At 35.5% G+C, this 17234-nt stretch overlaps 2 protein-coding genes across 12 annotated transcripts in view; one reads left to right on the forward strand and one right to left on the reverse strand.

Annotated features, from left to right (window-relative positions):
- ADAD1 (adenosine deaminase domain containing 1) overlaps positions 1-17234 on the reverse strand; it is a 98242-nt gene that overhangs the window by 11847 nt on the left and 69161 nt on the right. The window lies entirely within an intron of this gene.
- On the forward strand, positions 10831-16441 carry IL2 (interleukin 2). The gene is made up of 4 exons (NM_001003305.2): positions 10831-11010; positions 11095-11154; positions 13644-13790; positions 16064-16441. The coding sequence occupies exons 1-4, from the start codon at positions 10861-10863 to the stop codon at positions 16172-16174; spliced, it is 468 nt and encodes a 155-aa protein (NP_001003305.1). The 5' UTR covers positions 10831-10860; the 3' UTR covers positions 16175-16441.

A 17234-nucleotide genomic window follows, 5' to 3' on the forward strand; every position in this document is an offset into this window, starting at 1 on the left:
ATGTTGACTATTCCTTCCTCCATTGAACTGTCTTGGCACCCTTGCCAAAAACTGACCGACCATAAATTTAAGGGTTTATTTCTGGACTCTGAATTCTATTCCATTGATCTATATGTCTATTGTTATGCCAGTAGAAGCTAGCAAATTGTATGCTTAGGAACTAACTACCCACCTATCCCTTTGCATTCACAGTTTTATACTGAAGCATTCCTATTAAGTCTATCTTTCCTACTAAAATGTAAACTTTTGTAGGCTAGGGATAGCTACTTATTTTTGTCTTCTTATAGCCCATGATGTTGATAATGTACCTTAAATTACAATTTTTCAAGTAAAAAAAAAAAGGACTGTCTAAAAAGAACATGGGCCTAATGTACTCATACAGTGTTGTTAACTGCATATATAGTTGACCCTTAAACACTTGAACTGCACAGGTCAGATTTTTAAAAAAAAACACAGTATCATACTGTAAATGTATTTTCTCTTATGATTTCCTTAACAATACCATCTTTTCTCTAGCTTACTTTAAGAAAACAGTATATAATACATGTAATATATAGTATATGATTTAATCAACTGTTTATCAGTAAGGTTTCTAGTTGACAGGCTATTAATTCAATTTGGGGAGGAGTCAGTGCAAGGCTTGGTGCCCCTAACCCTCATGTTGTTCAAGGGTCAGCTGTAATGAGAAAGTCAAAATAACAGTGGCTTAAACAGAAATAATTGCTTCCCTTTCACATAAAAGAACTTAGGCAATCAGAGTTGATTTGGCAGCTACATGAAATTATTAGTAACACAGCTCTTAGCTTTAACATTCCCAGAGTATGGTCCCTTATCCTTAAGGTGCAGAAGAGTTACTAGATCTCCAGCCATTATATCTGCATGGCCATACTTCATTGCAAAGGGAAGTTAGGGAATATGATCTTTATTGAGAAGCAGCAACATATCCAGCTAAGAATCAGAATTCTTTTTCTAAGCAGGAGGGAAGGATGGATATTAGGATAAAATTAGCATTCTCTACAACAGAAATAACAATACATTTTCAAAATCCCTGTGGGCCTGAAGAAGCAAGGTATTTAGGAAGCTCCAAGGTGATATACTGTCTTGTAGCTGCCCTTACAGGACTGGACTGAGACAAGCATGGGATGGATATGGAGCTTGTTCTTCCTTTACTTCAGCTCTGATGCCCTAGCCAATTGGGACCCTTATGTGGTTCTATCCTCATCAGTGGGGTGTGGCACTTAAATTTCTATTCCCTACGGAATAGTACCACACAATCTAAATCTAAGTCTTCCCTAAATGCTTAATCTATCCAACTTAGTGTTCCATTTTACAAGAACCTACTCTAGTGTAGAAAACAACCAATTAATTTCTTAAAATCAAAGAAATACTAGGGTTTTATTTACATTAATTCTTAGTATATAAGCAAGTCAACAGAACTTTCAGTGATATTTTAACCACACAAAAGTAGTTCTAATAGTTGGGATTTTCATCACCACATAGCCAACCAGAGACTGACTGTACGAGTAAGAGTATGTTATCCTGGATTACACAATTGTGAGGCAACCAAAACTTACCGTTTTCTGTATATTCTACAAAGAAAACATATTATCTTTTGGCTGACCTGTATACATACTTTCAATTCTCAAGAATACTTTTTATACTTTTATGTTGCCTCCTACCCTGTTCATGGGTAGTTCTAAATCAAACAATAGTAATTTCTCATTTGAAGAAGTAAAATTCTTACGCATTATTCTTCTTCCTGCTATATTCAAAACATTGTATTATCATTCTGGTACCTGAAGCAGCCAACCTGTAGCCACTCTTTCTTTTAGGAACTGTACTTGTTTTTTTTTTTTAATTTTTATTTATTTATGATAGTCACACAGAGAGAGACAGAGAGAGGCAGAGACATAGGCAGAGGGAGAAGCAGGCTCCATGCACCGGGAGCCCGACGTGGGATTCGATCCCGGATCTCTAGGATCGCGCCCTGGGCCAAAGTCAGGCGCCAAACTGCTGCGCCACCCAGGGATCCCTTAGGAACTGTACTTGTGTTTTCACTGAGCAAGTGTTCTCCTCGGAGAACTCTTTAAAAAAAAATTTATTCATGAGAGACAGAGAGAGAGACAGAGAGAGAGAGGCAGAGACAGGCAGAGGGAGAAGCAGGCTCCATGCAAGGAGCCTGATGTGGGACTTGATCCCGGGTCTCCAGGATCAGGCCCTGGGCTGAAGGCAGCGCTAAACCGCTGAGCCATCAGGGCTGCCCTTCCTTGGAGAACTCTTATTGTTGCCACCCCCAAGCTATAACCCAAACTCAGAATAACAAAACTGCAAGGATGTCCATTATACCTACATCATCTAGGGTACCTTCCAGATGGTCTCTGGATTGCTCCAAGGTTTTACTCCCTCACTTTAGGAAAGAAGGAATGCTAAGATAACTAATTGTCTTGGTTTGCTTCATATTTTAAAATTAGCTAAATGGTTTTATAAGAACTACCCTATTTTGCAGACTCACAATGTGGGAAATTCATGAAAAGTGAGAAAGGGAGAGAGTAAGAGTGTGGGGTGGGAATGAAAAAAAATCTGTTTCTCCAGGTTGATTTTGCATAGGAAAAGTGCTATTAATGTGAATATTTTCAGTGACTGTGTGCCTTTAAGATGAGTAGAAGCTTTGTCATATTTGTACACAAAGACTGATACAGTAACTGTCAACAGGCTTACTTACAAGATTTTATTCCTGGTTAAAATAACCTTATCTATTAATGATTATGGCTCACAATTTATGAATCAGATTAAAATATTCCAGAGACTTGCCAATGCCTGTAAAACCCATAATACAGGGCAGCCCTGGTGGTTTAGGGGTTTAGTGCCGCCTTCCACCTAGGGCGTGATCCTAGAGATCTGGGATCGAGTCCCACGTCAGGCTCCCTGCATGGAGCCTGCTTCTCCCTCTCTCTCATAAATAAATAAAAAGTCTTTAAAAATACTTAAAAACCCATAATACATTCTTACTCCATGGAAAAATTTGCCAGAATCCTTAAGAATTAAGAAATAATTATAGATATATACACATATAAAGATAGAAGGTCTATATGGGTTAGTCTATAAATAAGCTAAGCCTAAAAATACAAGAATCTAAGTATCACCAGGTGAGTAGTTCAGAATTATTTGCCCAATACTGTGGGACTAGCCTGATACTTATCAAAGATAATTAAGAATAGGTATTCATAAATTTATTTAAAAACATGATGCAAGTTTGATTCTAAATAAAATTAGCCACCTATATAATAATTTCCAGAAGCTCTATCTGTGTAAGAAGTCCAGTTTCCATGAGGTGGTGAAAGCTTTCTCTCTGTTCCTAGTAATAAAAGCTATAGATGCATCTTATTTGCAGAGGCTGGCTCCTCCTCCCATCACTATGGGTTGGTTGCATGGGTATGCCCTGACAGAGGGTGATTTACTTTATTTCCTCCTTCTCTTATTACTGTCTTCTATAATAATTTTTTTCTTGACTTGCAGATGTATGAAGTGTTCTCATTTGCTTTTGCTCTAAAATCAAATGTTTTATCTTAATCATTTGAAATGGAAATCCCTACTCAAAATATTAGACATGCTCTGGCTTCCTAAAAGCAGACATAAACAAAGCAAAACATAATTTCAACTTTTTTTGAGGAGGTAGAGTCATTACTGTGAATGTCAATCACTATACTCTGATATTACACAGGAGTTTCAGGACCTGCTGGGGTGCATGAGATGACTGGGTCATATACTAAGGTTCCGGAAGGCTGTACTTCTCTTTGGTTCTTATATTTACTTCACTTTTTAAATACTTTAGGTGTTTTCTATTTTTCTGCCTTGTAAGCCCAATCCTTTTAAACTGATCATTTATTCTGAACACAGCCCAATTCTCACAGTTCCTTCACAGCTCCCATGCTCTTGAAAGCAAATAACATAGCTAGTTAGAACTGGGCCTAAAGAAAGCATAGACATAGTAGAAATAAAGGATATCCAGGCTATTACTCCACATTCCAGAGCCCATCTCAGACTGAATATCCACAACATGATTCTTTACTGAGGATAGAATTATTCTCAGTACAGTGCTCCAAGTATACACTGCTAATAATTCAGCACATGAGAGGAAACCCATTTACCATCTTCACTATAAGCTTTGCTGCACAAAGGACTTAAAAACTTTCTGGTTTTTGGTTGTTTTAAAGAATGAGTTTGTCTTGCTGCACAAAGGACTTAAAAACTTTCTGGTTTTTGGTTGTTTTAAAGAATGAGTTTGTCTTTTAACTCAGATCGGGATAAATCAATCATGATGGTGAGTGGTAGCAGAATGTGACATTCCAAAATATGCTTCTTTGGCATTAGGATTATTTTGCAAAACTGCAGACCCAGAAGAGGCTCTGAAAATAGAAATAGAAGGTAGCCTTTTACAAAGGAAAACTATGTTTATAAGGAAATTACATTAGAAAGGAGCCTGTGGGGGGGGGGGGGGGGTAGAAAGGAGCCTGTGCCAGGAAGAAAGCTATTACCAGAGATAAGTTCTTCACCTGAGAGACTTAGCTTGCTGGCAAAACAACTTTTGCTTACCAAACATTTCCTCTTCTCACCTTCCTATGAATTACCTTCCCTCCTTTGAAACCACAGATCCCCAACCCTTTCCTTAGCTCAGGATGGGATATACACTTCAGTTGTTTAGCTGCCTTTTGAGTCTAATATATTTCTGGGGTTTCCATAAGTATGCATGTAAGCAATTAAAATTGTCAATTTTTTCTTCTATTAATCTTTCTTATTATAAGAAGGGTCTCTCCGCCAAGCACCTAGGAGGGTAGAGGGAAAATGCTCATTCCTTCTCTACAAGGGACAGAGATCCCCTTTACATGGGACTGACATATTATGGAATAATAACCTTATCTCTAGTAACCTTACAGAATAATTAAACATTATTTGGTTAATTAAATTAATTTCAATTTTAATTTGGGTAATGTTGGCATGGTAAAATTATTGTTTCTTTCTCAACCCTCAGATTAGGCAGATTAGTAAACCTGGATATCAAGATATTATGCAAAGCAAATGTCATCATTTTAAACAATATTAAGGGGGCAGCCCGGGTGGCTCAGTGGTTTAGCACCGCCTTCAGCCCAGGGCCTGATCCTGGAGACCCGGGATTGAGTCCCACGTCGGGCTCTCTGCATGGAGCCTGCTTCTCCCTCTGCTTGTGTCTGCCTCTCTCTCTTTCTCTCTCTGCATCTCTCATGAAGAAATAAATTACAATTAAAAAAAATATTAAGGAATATTAAATTTTTATGAACTTTCTAAATAAGCATTAAAAGCCTTAAAATGTTCATAGTCTTTGACCCAGTAATTCCACTTCTAGGATTTTATCCTAATAAGAGGACTAGAAGTTTACACAAATATCTATGTGCTTAAGATTTCAGAAATTATAGCACTGTTCATATTGATGAACGATTAGAATTAATGTACACTCTAATAACAGAATACAGTCACACAAGAGAATTCTATGCAATTATTAAACATAATGTTTTAATGAAATCCATGAGATATTTATAACACATTAAAAGAAAAAATAAGCATGAAAAGCTGTACCACAGGAAAAAAAGACTGGATAGACTTATACTAGTATGTAGTATCAACAGTTACCTCTATCTGTAAGATAACTGTGGATTTTCATTTTTTTCTTTTTTAGCTTCTTTGTAGTTTTCAAATTTTCTATAATGAATATGTATTATTTTGTGATTAGATAATAATGTTGTATTTTTAAACAAAAAATTAGGCTATAGTCTTTAAAAATTATTACTAGTGTTAAAAACAAGACAACAGGGTCAAAATGAAGTCACTTATGCTAAGCCCCATGTCACTAAACCAAGACTTAATTACAGCTTCAGTTCTCTCAGGAATGAAATCGCAAGTCAGTCAGTCAATTGGAAACTGCCTGATCATCAGCACTATATAACCCACTTGATAGCCCCATGTCATCCCCTAAAAGAAAGTAGCCTTGTAATAATGAACCCTGTGTATGTTGTGTGTGTTTGGCGTAACTTCCTAACTCTTGCTCCCTCTGGCTATAAAAGTCGTTCATTTAGTACAACTCCTCAGAGCTCTCTTCTATGTGCTAGAGGGATGCTGCCCAATTCAAATCAGTTTTTGCTCAAATGAATTCTTAAATTTAAAATTCGTCTCAGTTTATCTTTTAACATGAATGATGGAACAATGGACTGTCAACTTCATTGACAAAGCTACTGTAGAAAAGGAAAGAACAAATAATGAAAAGAACTTAGAAACAAAGTTAGACAGGAAAAGTAATTGGATGAAGATAAATGTAAATAACTTTTATTTTCACAAGGTTTTAATGAAAGCACTTATCTGCCAAGATAAGTTTAAAACTTTCATTAAGGTTTTAATGAAAGCACTTATCTTGGCAGAGAAGAAAGCTATTTATCTGTAAGTTGCAAGCTTAATTTGTGATGTACAGAGAAAACAGTTTTTAGTAAAATACACATAACCAGAAAATGTTTCTTTACCTATTTTGCCATAAGAGGAGATATATAGATGTGAAAGCACTTTATAAACTTGAAATGCCTTGCAAATAAATCTATTGCCATTATTGTCAGATTATCCCATTCTACTTCTGGTAACAGCTATGTAACTTGACGTCTTATATTTACACAAAAAGTAAAGTTCCAAGAGTTTTGAAGATACTCTCATTCTCATTATATTTAGGCAGTAATATGTCTCTTGGTTGCCAAATGCAGACAACGGCCTAGTGTGATAACCCCACGTCAGCCTTAGAATGCTGTACTCTTGAAAATACAATGCAACTTAAATCCACAATAGATGAAATCTTTTTTCTTACTTCAGATACAGGAGAAGTGTTAGGAAACATCTAGTGCTCTACTGCTTTTAAAAGACCCCCCAAAAGAGATGAAAAAATATAAGTAAAAACCTAGCTTCTGTAGCTGCGTGAATTTAGCTGCTCTAACTTCTTAGAAATCCTAAAACTGCCCAGACAAGGTATTGGATTAGGCCAAATGGATGATGCCTCACCTGACTCATCAGCTATCACTGATAAAGTGAAGTGAGATGGAATAGTAGGCACAATATAATTCAGCTTTTTCTCTGTGGCCTAATGCACCTAGAATTTGGCATCACTCTTTTACACCGGAAATACACAAGATCATTAGGGGCCAGGAAGTCTTGGGGTTTTACTCTAACTTCACCACTAACTTAAGAATGTGATATCAGGCTAGTCACTTAACCTGCACAAACGTCAAATTTCTTATCAGTAAAATGTGACTCAATGAGATAATGAATTTGAAAACACTTTGTAAAACTAAAAGTACCAAGGAAATAGTTCTTCCATCCCAAAAGATCATCATTAAAATTTACCATATGGAAGAAAAGCACACATGAATGAGACTTGACTATGACCCACAGATAGATTTACAGTATTATCACATCATGGAGGACCACACGTCTGATAAAGACAAAGACTGGGCACCAACCTATACCTGAGAAAATTCAGGTCTCATGGGAAACACAGAGCTCCTAGCTGAATACTCTGTGGGTGGTATGGAGATTATTCACCAATCTGTCCTAATTTCAAAGGAAGATAACTGTATCTTGAAAAGAGGCCTGTAGAGGGACTAACAAGAGATGCATTTATATGGGCATCAAGCGCCAGTCTAAATTAAAGTTTTATAAAGCAATGAGAAAGGGTCAGAAAGAAAACATTCTTGCAGGAGGTGGAGTCCTTGAAAGTCAGCTTTGATGGATAAACAGTGCATGCATCTGACTGACCAATCTTTTTGGTAGGCAGCTTCATAGACTAGGGCTTTCCTTTTTAAAGAACTTGGGCTACTCCTGAATCTAAGAGGCTGAGTCACAAACAATGCTTAGCAATGAAAATAGCTTCTTATTGAATTGTAGAATTTTATTTTCAAAGGGGAAGTAGGGGGTGTGACACATGCAGTAGCCTGCAGTCTGCCACTGTCTTTACCACCACTGTAGCCAGAAAAGCCAGCTGATGTGTCAGACATGTTAAAAAGTGAAAGTATGCTACAGCGTATGGTAGCTCTTTATCCCCAAGCGTATCAAGAAAGAAATTATAAGGCCAGCTTCCATAATGGTGCCTGTTATGCAATAATAGGGATAAACCAGGTGCTTGGGAACTCAATTTTCTACAGGGTCCCATAAATGTAGCCATATATTGACCCATTCTCTAATGGAAATAGCTGGAGAAATAGAAATATCATGACTATGAGAACATCAAAGGCCTCATTGGAAAAGCCCCCACACAGAAAAAATGTGTGGGCCTGAATTCTTCCATTCTGGAAGGGTAAAGGCCTGAGCTGATGATGCTGGGATGAAACACTGAAGTCATTAAAGAAACAAAACAAGTATAATAAAGTTGACCCACAGATCATTAAATAGCCTTTTCCCTTAGAACTAATGCTAATTTCATAGTTTTGATTTGAAAGATGTGGAGAGACATTTGGCATTTTTTAGTAATAAAAAGAAAAGGTCATGATCATTTGTTCCTAATTTATCTCTAATCTTTTCTAAAAAATCATTGATTCCTAATCTGTCTTTTCCTTCATTTTTTTTCCACCTGAGGAACTATTTAATGCCTATTTTTAAATTTTACAAAGATGTTTTATATTCTTCAGTTACCTAATGCATAAATAGTACTCAACCATTTTTTTTGTAGTACAAATGCTTCTTAGAATGGTTAACCATTCCTGCCTACTACACGCTTCCTAAATCTAAATTTACATATCTACAGTTTAATCAAGTTGTCAAAATCCAGTTTGAAGTTATATTCCTTCCTCAAATTTCTTTATATCCACTTCTCTTGAAACAACAATTTTTATGTTTTACCTAGGATTATGCTCGTCTATGTACAAGTCTTCTGTATTTCACATCAGGTTCATTAAGAAAGAATACAAAAGGTAAAAGTGGCCTTTGTAGTCAGAATATTCTGGTTTCAAATCCTTCTTCTGCCACTTATTGGCAGTAAGGGCTTCATGACCTACAACAAATTAGTTAACGTATCTGAGACTCAGTTTTCTAATCTGCAAAATGGGAATCATCACTTCACAAACTAGGCTGTGTTTGTTTTTCTCCCTTCCTATTATACCTGAGGTGCTAGATAAATGTATTTCTAAAGACTAGACACAAAACGAGTAAGGTAGTAAAATTGGAGGCGTTATAAGCAATCTCTTTGAGGAAGGGTTACGAGTTTGAGTTATAGGTATATACTTGTGCCATCATTATACCAAAGCAGCTAGTGCATTATACTGAGGACACATTAACACACGCCCTAAGTGTCTCACCCAGTGTACTGACTTTAAAAATATCAATATGATCTTATTTCAGCACTATTATTTTATACAGTATCCTAGATGCTGTAGTGGATAAACCTAAGTCTATTAAAGAGGTGAACCATAGCAAGTAGAAATTTGTGGATTGGCTTACATACAGCACATAAAAAGTCTATTATAAAACTAGCATCGGCACCCTTGGGTGCAAAGCATTTTCTGAGTATTTGTCATGAGTTGTTTATAGTACTTTACTCATTGTTTCATAAAAGGTGCTCCAAAATTGTAATGGATACCCCTTTTTAGTAACTTCTGTCAATTTAATTCTGGCCTCTGTATATCACCTTGGAATAAATGAGCCCAAATATCCCTTCTCTGAGTACTGCTTTTACTCCACAAGGCACATATACACACAAACACTCCCCACCCCATGACCCACCTCAGCTTCCTGGGCTGTTTATTACCATAACTTTCTCAGCTCCAGCCACATTACTTAGGTCAGTATTGGCACACCTCAAGGTAGCCAGATCATTCTCCTAAAGAATGTACAAATAGTGTCTAGAAATTTGTTAGTAAGCTTCCTACAAACAAACTTGGTGATCCCTTTATTCTCCCTGAGACCAAGAGGAAGAAAAAGCATCCTTGGTACTGGTGACATTCCAACTCAACTTATATCCCCTTGATGCCCAGCAAAAATAATAAAGCAGCAAAAATATATTTGTCCAAACCCTCTTCCCCAAAACTAACATTAGTAGTATCCTTGCATGCAAACCCTTTTCTGGGTATATATTTGTTAAACATCATATCCATTTTTAAAAATGTATAATAGATACTAAGAGATTAAAACAGATACAAGAAACATTAAAACTAAAATAGCACAAAACTGTACCTCAAGCTCAATGAGTATTTTATGTATTCTAATCTCAATTTCTCTAGCTGATTGTGTAAGTAGTAATCTATCATGTATGCATTAGCGCAGTCATTGTGCAGATCAAAAGGTAAAACCATCCTAAACAGGAAACCAATATTCTTCCTGTTTAATCAACAAATCTAAAAATTTATTCTTTTCAACTATTTACTCTTGTCCACCACACCATAGTGCTCCACATGTTCATCATTGTTTTATGACAAAGAGAAAATTTTCATGAGCCACTTTTGTATCCCCACCCCCTTAAAGAAAGAGGGAGGAAAAATTGTTTCATACAGAAGGCGTTAGTTGTATGAATTACAACTGCCACCTAAGTGTGGGCTCCTGTAACCAACAGGGATTTTACCTACATCCATTCAGTCAGTTTATGGGGGTTTAAAGAAATTCCAAAGAGTCATCAGAAGAGGAAAAATAAAGGTAATGCTTTTTGCCACACAGGTAGAATCTTTGAAAATATGTGTAATATGTAAAACATTTTGACACCCCCATAAATATTTTTCCAGAATTAACAGTATAAATTGCTTCTCTTGTTCAAGAGCTTCCTATCAGCCTCTGTAATCACTACTCACAGTAACCTCAACTCCTGCCACAATGTACAAAATGCAACTCTTGTCTTGCATCGCACTGACGCTTGTACTTGTCGCAAACAGTGCACCTATTACTTCAAGCTCTACAAAGGAAACAGAGCAACAGATGGAGCAATTACTGCTGGATTTACAGTTGCTTTTGAATGGAGTTAATGTGAGTATATTCTATCTCTTACTAAAATTACAATTTTTTGAACTGGAGTTCATTTTTTAATGAAAATATATTATGCTTTCTCAGAATTATGAGAACCCCCAACTCTCCAGGATGCTCACATTTAAGTTTTACACGCCCAAGAAGGTAAGTACAACTTTTTATGTTCAATTTATGTCTTAATAAGATTCAAATATGAAAAGTTGTAGGTGATTAGGTTTATAGCCCCTCATCTGAGAAAAAGAATCAGTAAAATCAATATTAAAAAAACAATTTGGTAATGAAGCTTCTGTAAAATAGCTTTGCCTATATATTTTTTTAATGTATTTGTGTGTGTTTTGGGAGGGGAAGAGACAAGAATAACATTCCCAGTTTATTGATGGGACAGTTTTAAAAGATTATGTTGACTGATTATTTAAAAATGTAAAACTTGAGAGATATTTGATTATATCATTTTACCATGCAAATTATCAAAATTGATTTCAGAGAAGCCAATTTTTAAAAATCCTTTATTGTTTTAGGAAAAATTCCTAATGGTCTATCTTTGAGAGGTAGCCTAATTGTGACCAATAGCATAGTCTCTAGGGCCAGATTACCTGAACTGAAATCCCAGTTATGTCATGTCTTAGCTTTTGTGACCCTGGGCAAGTTACCTACTCTCACTTTCTTATCTATTTAAGTGAATGATGATTTTATGTACTTCATATAGCTTTGTGAGGATTAATGGGTAAATGTAAAGTACTCAGAATAGTGTCTGACATAGGTAAATATATTATAAGCATTAGTTATTGGTAGTAGTAAAAACAGAATTCTCCCTGGGAGTATTATAAAGTAAAATTCTGGACTTACGCATCCTTTATGCCAATAGATCTAGAGGCTTATGATGCTATATGACTTTTTTCCAAGATTTGTTCATTTGGGGATTCAGATAAACACAGATTATCCAAGCTCCTACACCTATACTAAGAGTATAAAATTTCCTAGTAGTTGTGCCAGTAAACAGAGAATAAACGTAACTTGGTTCTAGAAAGTTTGTCACAGGGTAAATCCAAGCTCAGGAAAAAAAAAGGGATTTAAAGGTCATGGATGCAATTTCATTCATCTCATATTCATTGAAGGAAATTATGCTTCCAACTACTCTTTTGAAAGATGAAAATAACTTAAGAGATGTCTCTTCAACTTAATCAGAGCTACATAACTCTTTAATTCCAGCAATATTAACACACTAGACTGTTTCCCGAGGGAAACAGCTCCAATTTGCTATGCCAGAAACTTAAGCCCTGAACTTGTAGTAGCAAGTTGAAAGTGCAGTGGATGGAAAGGTCATAAAATGCATGTGGTGTAGTCCTCTCTCTCCCTTTAAAGATTTTTAGAAAGATGAGATTATGTGCATAATTTGGAGGGTGGCAAAATTCTTTGAAATCTAAGTTTCTAAATGACAACTCAAAATCTATTTGAAACCCAAAGTAATGTGATAAACTCCATTCATTTGCTCATTTTACCACCATTCTATGTTTGCAAAAAAATTTTAGAAAGTTATAAAAACATTTAATTCAAAGGATGCTATGTTCGAGCTACAAAGAGAACAAAAATGTAATGTTGGCTCCACCTAATCATATGACTTTGGGAAAACACTTAAATTCTGAGATTTAGTTTCCTTATTTGTAAAATGGAGACAACACTGCATTGCTATCTCAAAGGGTGCCTGTGAGACTTAAATGGTCTTATTTAGAAGAAGACACTTTAAAATTATAATGTACCAGAAAAGTATGAAATACTACCATTAAAATAGGCCACATGGATGGATGAGTGTACAGATCTAAATCAGATAGGTCACCCAAAAGTCCTTCAAATATTCTAACCTTTTATTTGGTTGTGACACATAATTTTAAAAAATGCATTTGAATACACTTATTATAGAAGAGTAAAAAATTAGGACAGTTATGGGACTTGCTATATTGAAAGTCTTTACTATACAGTTACAATTGCCTAATCTATAAAATGCTGGGACTATGGCAGTATCCAAGCATTCCTCTATCCTTAACATCCTATGATTCTTAACTATTAGGAAATATTAGAATCATACAATGTGATCCTATACTTCCATGCTGTGGCTGCTCTAGTTCTAATTTCTACAGACTAGAATAGAATTCTGCCTATGTCTGTGATTTGCATTTGGGTACAGAGATGTTTGCCTTTGGCAAAGCCAAATTAAGCTGAAATTAATGACTCATTATTTAATATTCATTTATTCACTCACTTATAAAGATTTTATTTGAGAGAGTACATGAGCATGTGAGGATCATAAATGGGGGAGGGGCATGGGGGGGAGCAGACTCCTCACTGAGCATGGAGCTGTATGCAGGGCTCTATCCCAGGCCCCTGGGATGATGACCTGAGTCGAAGCCAGAGCTTAACTACTGAGCCACCCAGGCACCCCTCATTATTACAAATTTAATGCTAACATGGGTAGGTGAACTCTAGTTTTTCCAGTCTTATAAACTATACTGGTCCATCTACACTGTAATGCTGAGAAGAGGGAGAATAAAAAACTGCCCTTAATAAAATAAATTTGAGATTAATTTGATTACCTTTAGGTAAAACTGACCTGGTAATTATTTTTATTACTATTCAAGGCCACAGAATTTACACACCTTCAATGTCTAGCAGAAGAACTCAAAAACCTGGAGGAAGTGCTAGGTTTACCTCAAAGCAAAAACGTTCACTTGACAGACACCAAGGAATTAATCAGCAATATGAATGTAACACTTCTGAAACTAAAGGTAAGGCATTACTCTATTTGTTCTCCTGAAAATAAAATAAATGGAAGGGCATTTTAAAGTGGTATAACATTTTTATAATTTGGCAAAGTTCTCATGCATTTTAAAACCAATGTGAACATGAATCATTTTTATGCTAGATGATATACTATGGAGCTGGGAAGTATAATCTATTTCTTCCATCCACCCAGGGATAAGTCTGTAACCTAACATTCTCTTACCTCTCTCTCATATTAAAACTGGGAGTGGGAGAAGACAATTGAATTTCACAAAAAGCAGGCAGGTTTTGTTGCATATTTTCTTACAGATCATTTTCCAGAATAGCCAATATGGATTATTTGAAAGGCTTTTCTTTTCTTAAATTTATTTATTCATGAGAGACACAAAGAGAGAGGCAGAGACATAGGCAGAAGGAGAAGCAGGCTCCCTGTGGTGAGCCTGATGCAGGACTCAATCTCATGATCCCAGAATCATGACCTGAGCCAAAGGCAGACGCTCAACCATTGAGGCACCCAGGCATCCCTACCTGAAGGGCTTTTAAAATGGCGTTTTTGGGATTCCTGGGTGGCTCAGAGGTTCAGTGCCTGCCATAGGCCCAGGGCATGCATGGCCCTGGAGTTCCTGGATGGAGTCCCACATCAGGCTCCCTGCATAGGGCCTGCTTTTCCCTCTGCCTATGTCTCTCTCTGGGTCTCTCATGAATAAATAAATAAGATCTTTAAAAAAAAAAAAAATATATATATATATATATATATATGGGGTTTTCCTATTACTTAGTGGAATGATTAAGAGATTTATATATATATGAGATTTATATATATATATATATATATATATATATATATATACTCACACATATATATATAAATATATATGTATATATATTCCAAAAATATATATGGGGTTTTCCTATTACTTAGTGGAATGATTAAGAGATTTATCTTAAAAAAAGGAAATTACTAAAATGGCCAATGGGCTAGATAATTAACTCCTTATTTGGAGGTAATACTTTCAAGAACTTAAGTATTTTTAAATGCATAGGAAATATTAGATACACAAGGGACTCAGGCAATATGAAGAAATTCATGGCTCTGTTTTCTCATCCCATCTACCAAAGTACAAACTTCATGAGTTAACAGCCATCCTACATAGCATAAGTAGAACAAAGTTTCTAAAATTATAATCCCAGTTGTTTCCAAATAAGTCATTGTATTAGTACACTGTTTCTTTCCATGTAATTAAAAAAATACATTGAAATCAATGGCCTCTAGATACTGATAGACAATATATATGTCAGAAGGTTTGTTCCAGAATTTCTGACCATCAGAAAACTCATTCTAAATTCTTGATGCAAAATTAAAAATATGTGAAAGTCAGAAATGTGTTTCAAAAGCAAGCTATTTTAAAAAATTTAAACCTTCCCAAAAGGTCATAATATTTAAATGATTATATGTAAGTATTCCCTTTAAACTGTACCAGTTTAAAGGGAATACTTATCTCACTTGGTTTATATTTCCAGAATAGGAAGTACCTCAATTTGAAAAAGGCTTTTCTTTTTTCTTGTTATAGTTCAAAATATTTTGTCAGCTAGAGGCTGAGTTGAAATAGCTCCTATCAGCAGAGGAGGTTAATTTCTAACAAGTCAGTCCACAAACAAAATTTCTATTGTTTAGAGTTTTAAAAGTTGGGAAACTTGCATGCATTGATGCTAACTAAGGTGGAGTGAAGTCAGTATGAATATTTATAAAAAATGTTCTTCACACAAATTTCTTCCAAACAAAAGGTTGTCCTGACTCTGGGCTGGTTCTATATTGCTTTGGGGAATTATGAGGAGATTCACTAAAGTTAATATATAGAAACTTAAGGTTTGAAAAAGTATAATGAGTCTATGACTGCATACATGTAACCCATATATAGACACATGCCCAGAGGAAGAAAGGTTTAACAACTTTATTTTGCATGTAACATTTAATGAAATATTTTTCTAGAACTGTTTTTATTGAAAATGTTTACCTGTATACAATTCAGGAAAAAGAATTCTTGTGTTCACTGAGATTGAAAGAATTGACAAATGAGGAAAACCTTGGTTTATATGCTATCATCACTTGTATCAACATATAACTTTTTGGCATGTATTTTGATCATTTCAATGAAATGTGAATGATTAATATATTAAACATATTAAAAAATAAAGGCCATAAGCTATAAGTTATTTGAGAATAACTATATATCAAAAACTACTTTGAACTAAAAAAATTAAAATTTTTCTTTTATAGGGATCTGAAACAAGTTACAACTGTGAATATGATGACGAGACAGCAACCATTACAGAATTTCTGAACAAATGGATTACCTTTTGTCAAAGCATCTTCTCAACACTGACTTGATAATTAAGTGCCTATTTAAAATGTATCAGGCTATTTATTTAAATATTTAAAATTTATATTTATTTTTTGATGTACGTTTTGCTACCTTTTGTAATTATTATTCTTATACTTCATATGATAAATATGGATCTTTTAAGATTCTTTTTGTAAGCCCTAGGGGCTCTAAAAACTCACTTATTTATCCCAAAATATTTATTTTTTATATTGAACTATTAAACATGATGTCTATGTAGATCAGTTAATAAAATTATTTAATAAAGTTGATGAATAAAAAGCCAAGCCATTTATTATCCTGGAAATAGTACAGAGTAAAACATTTCTGAACTACTCATGTGAACACATGAGATAGTTAAGATGCTTACAAAAGTCACTCTTTCCCTGGAGAGGTATGTGGAATAGGGAAATGGGCTCCTCAAAGTTCTTGCTTTCTCCTTTCCCAAGCTGACTGGATCCTCAGTTCTAGTCTAAGAAAGCCTCGTCAAATTATACTACTTTCCTTCTTCAGGCTATGCCTTTAACAAGATTCCAATAATATTATAGAAACTCTTCATTTAATTGGTGTGCCTCTCTATCCATTTTCCATCATCTTATAACTTGCTGTCAGGAGGCTGACCTCTATAACATATATTAAAGGTCTCCCCTGTCTTCTGGCTTTCCAATGGGTCCCACTACTGGGGAGCTCTGGTAGGACAGAAGAGATCCCCTGACTCTCCATGTGAAGCCTCTGGATGGCTGTGCCTCCCAAAGAATCCAGTTTCTCTCAAGACTTTTTCCTTCTGGGTTCTGCTAACTTCCCTTCTACTCCTTTCAGCCCTAGGTATAGTAACACTTCTATACCATTACTGGCTCTAGTGTACTGCATTATCCCTTGCATTAACCCTATACTATGACCACAGTTTGGTAAATGGTCTATTAGATCTTCCTTGACTTATTCTGAGTATGCCATCTCTTTTCTGGCTCAAACACAGTAATCATACCAGAAATAGCCCCAATAAATAGACCATCAAGATCAGATCTGGGATTGGATTCATTAGGAACATAATGATCTATGGGATGTACT

This window comes from Canis lupus, chromosome 19 (assembly GCF_011100685.1).
Source record: "Canis lupus familiaris isolate Mischka breed German Shepherd chromosome 19, alternate assembly UU_Cfam_GSD_1.0, whole genome shotgun sequence".
NCBI classification, from domain to species: Eukaryota; Metazoa; Chordata; class Mammalia; order Carnivora; family Canidae; genus Canis; species Canis lupus.

Excerpts from the sequence above, each read along its gene's own strand:
- IL2 (NM_001003305.2), top strand. The coding sequence starts at position 10,861 with ATGTACAAAATGCAACTCTTGTCTTGCATCGCACTGACGCTTGTACTT. Across the intron at positions 11,011-11,094 it reads TGCTTTTGAATGGAGTTAAT|AATTATGAGAACCCCCAACT; the intron begins GTGAGTATATTC and ends ATGCTTTCTCAG. Across the intron at positions 11,155-13,643 it reads AGTTTTACACGCCCAAGAAG|GCCACAGAATTTACACACCT; the intron begins GTAAGTACAACT and ends TTACTATTCAAG.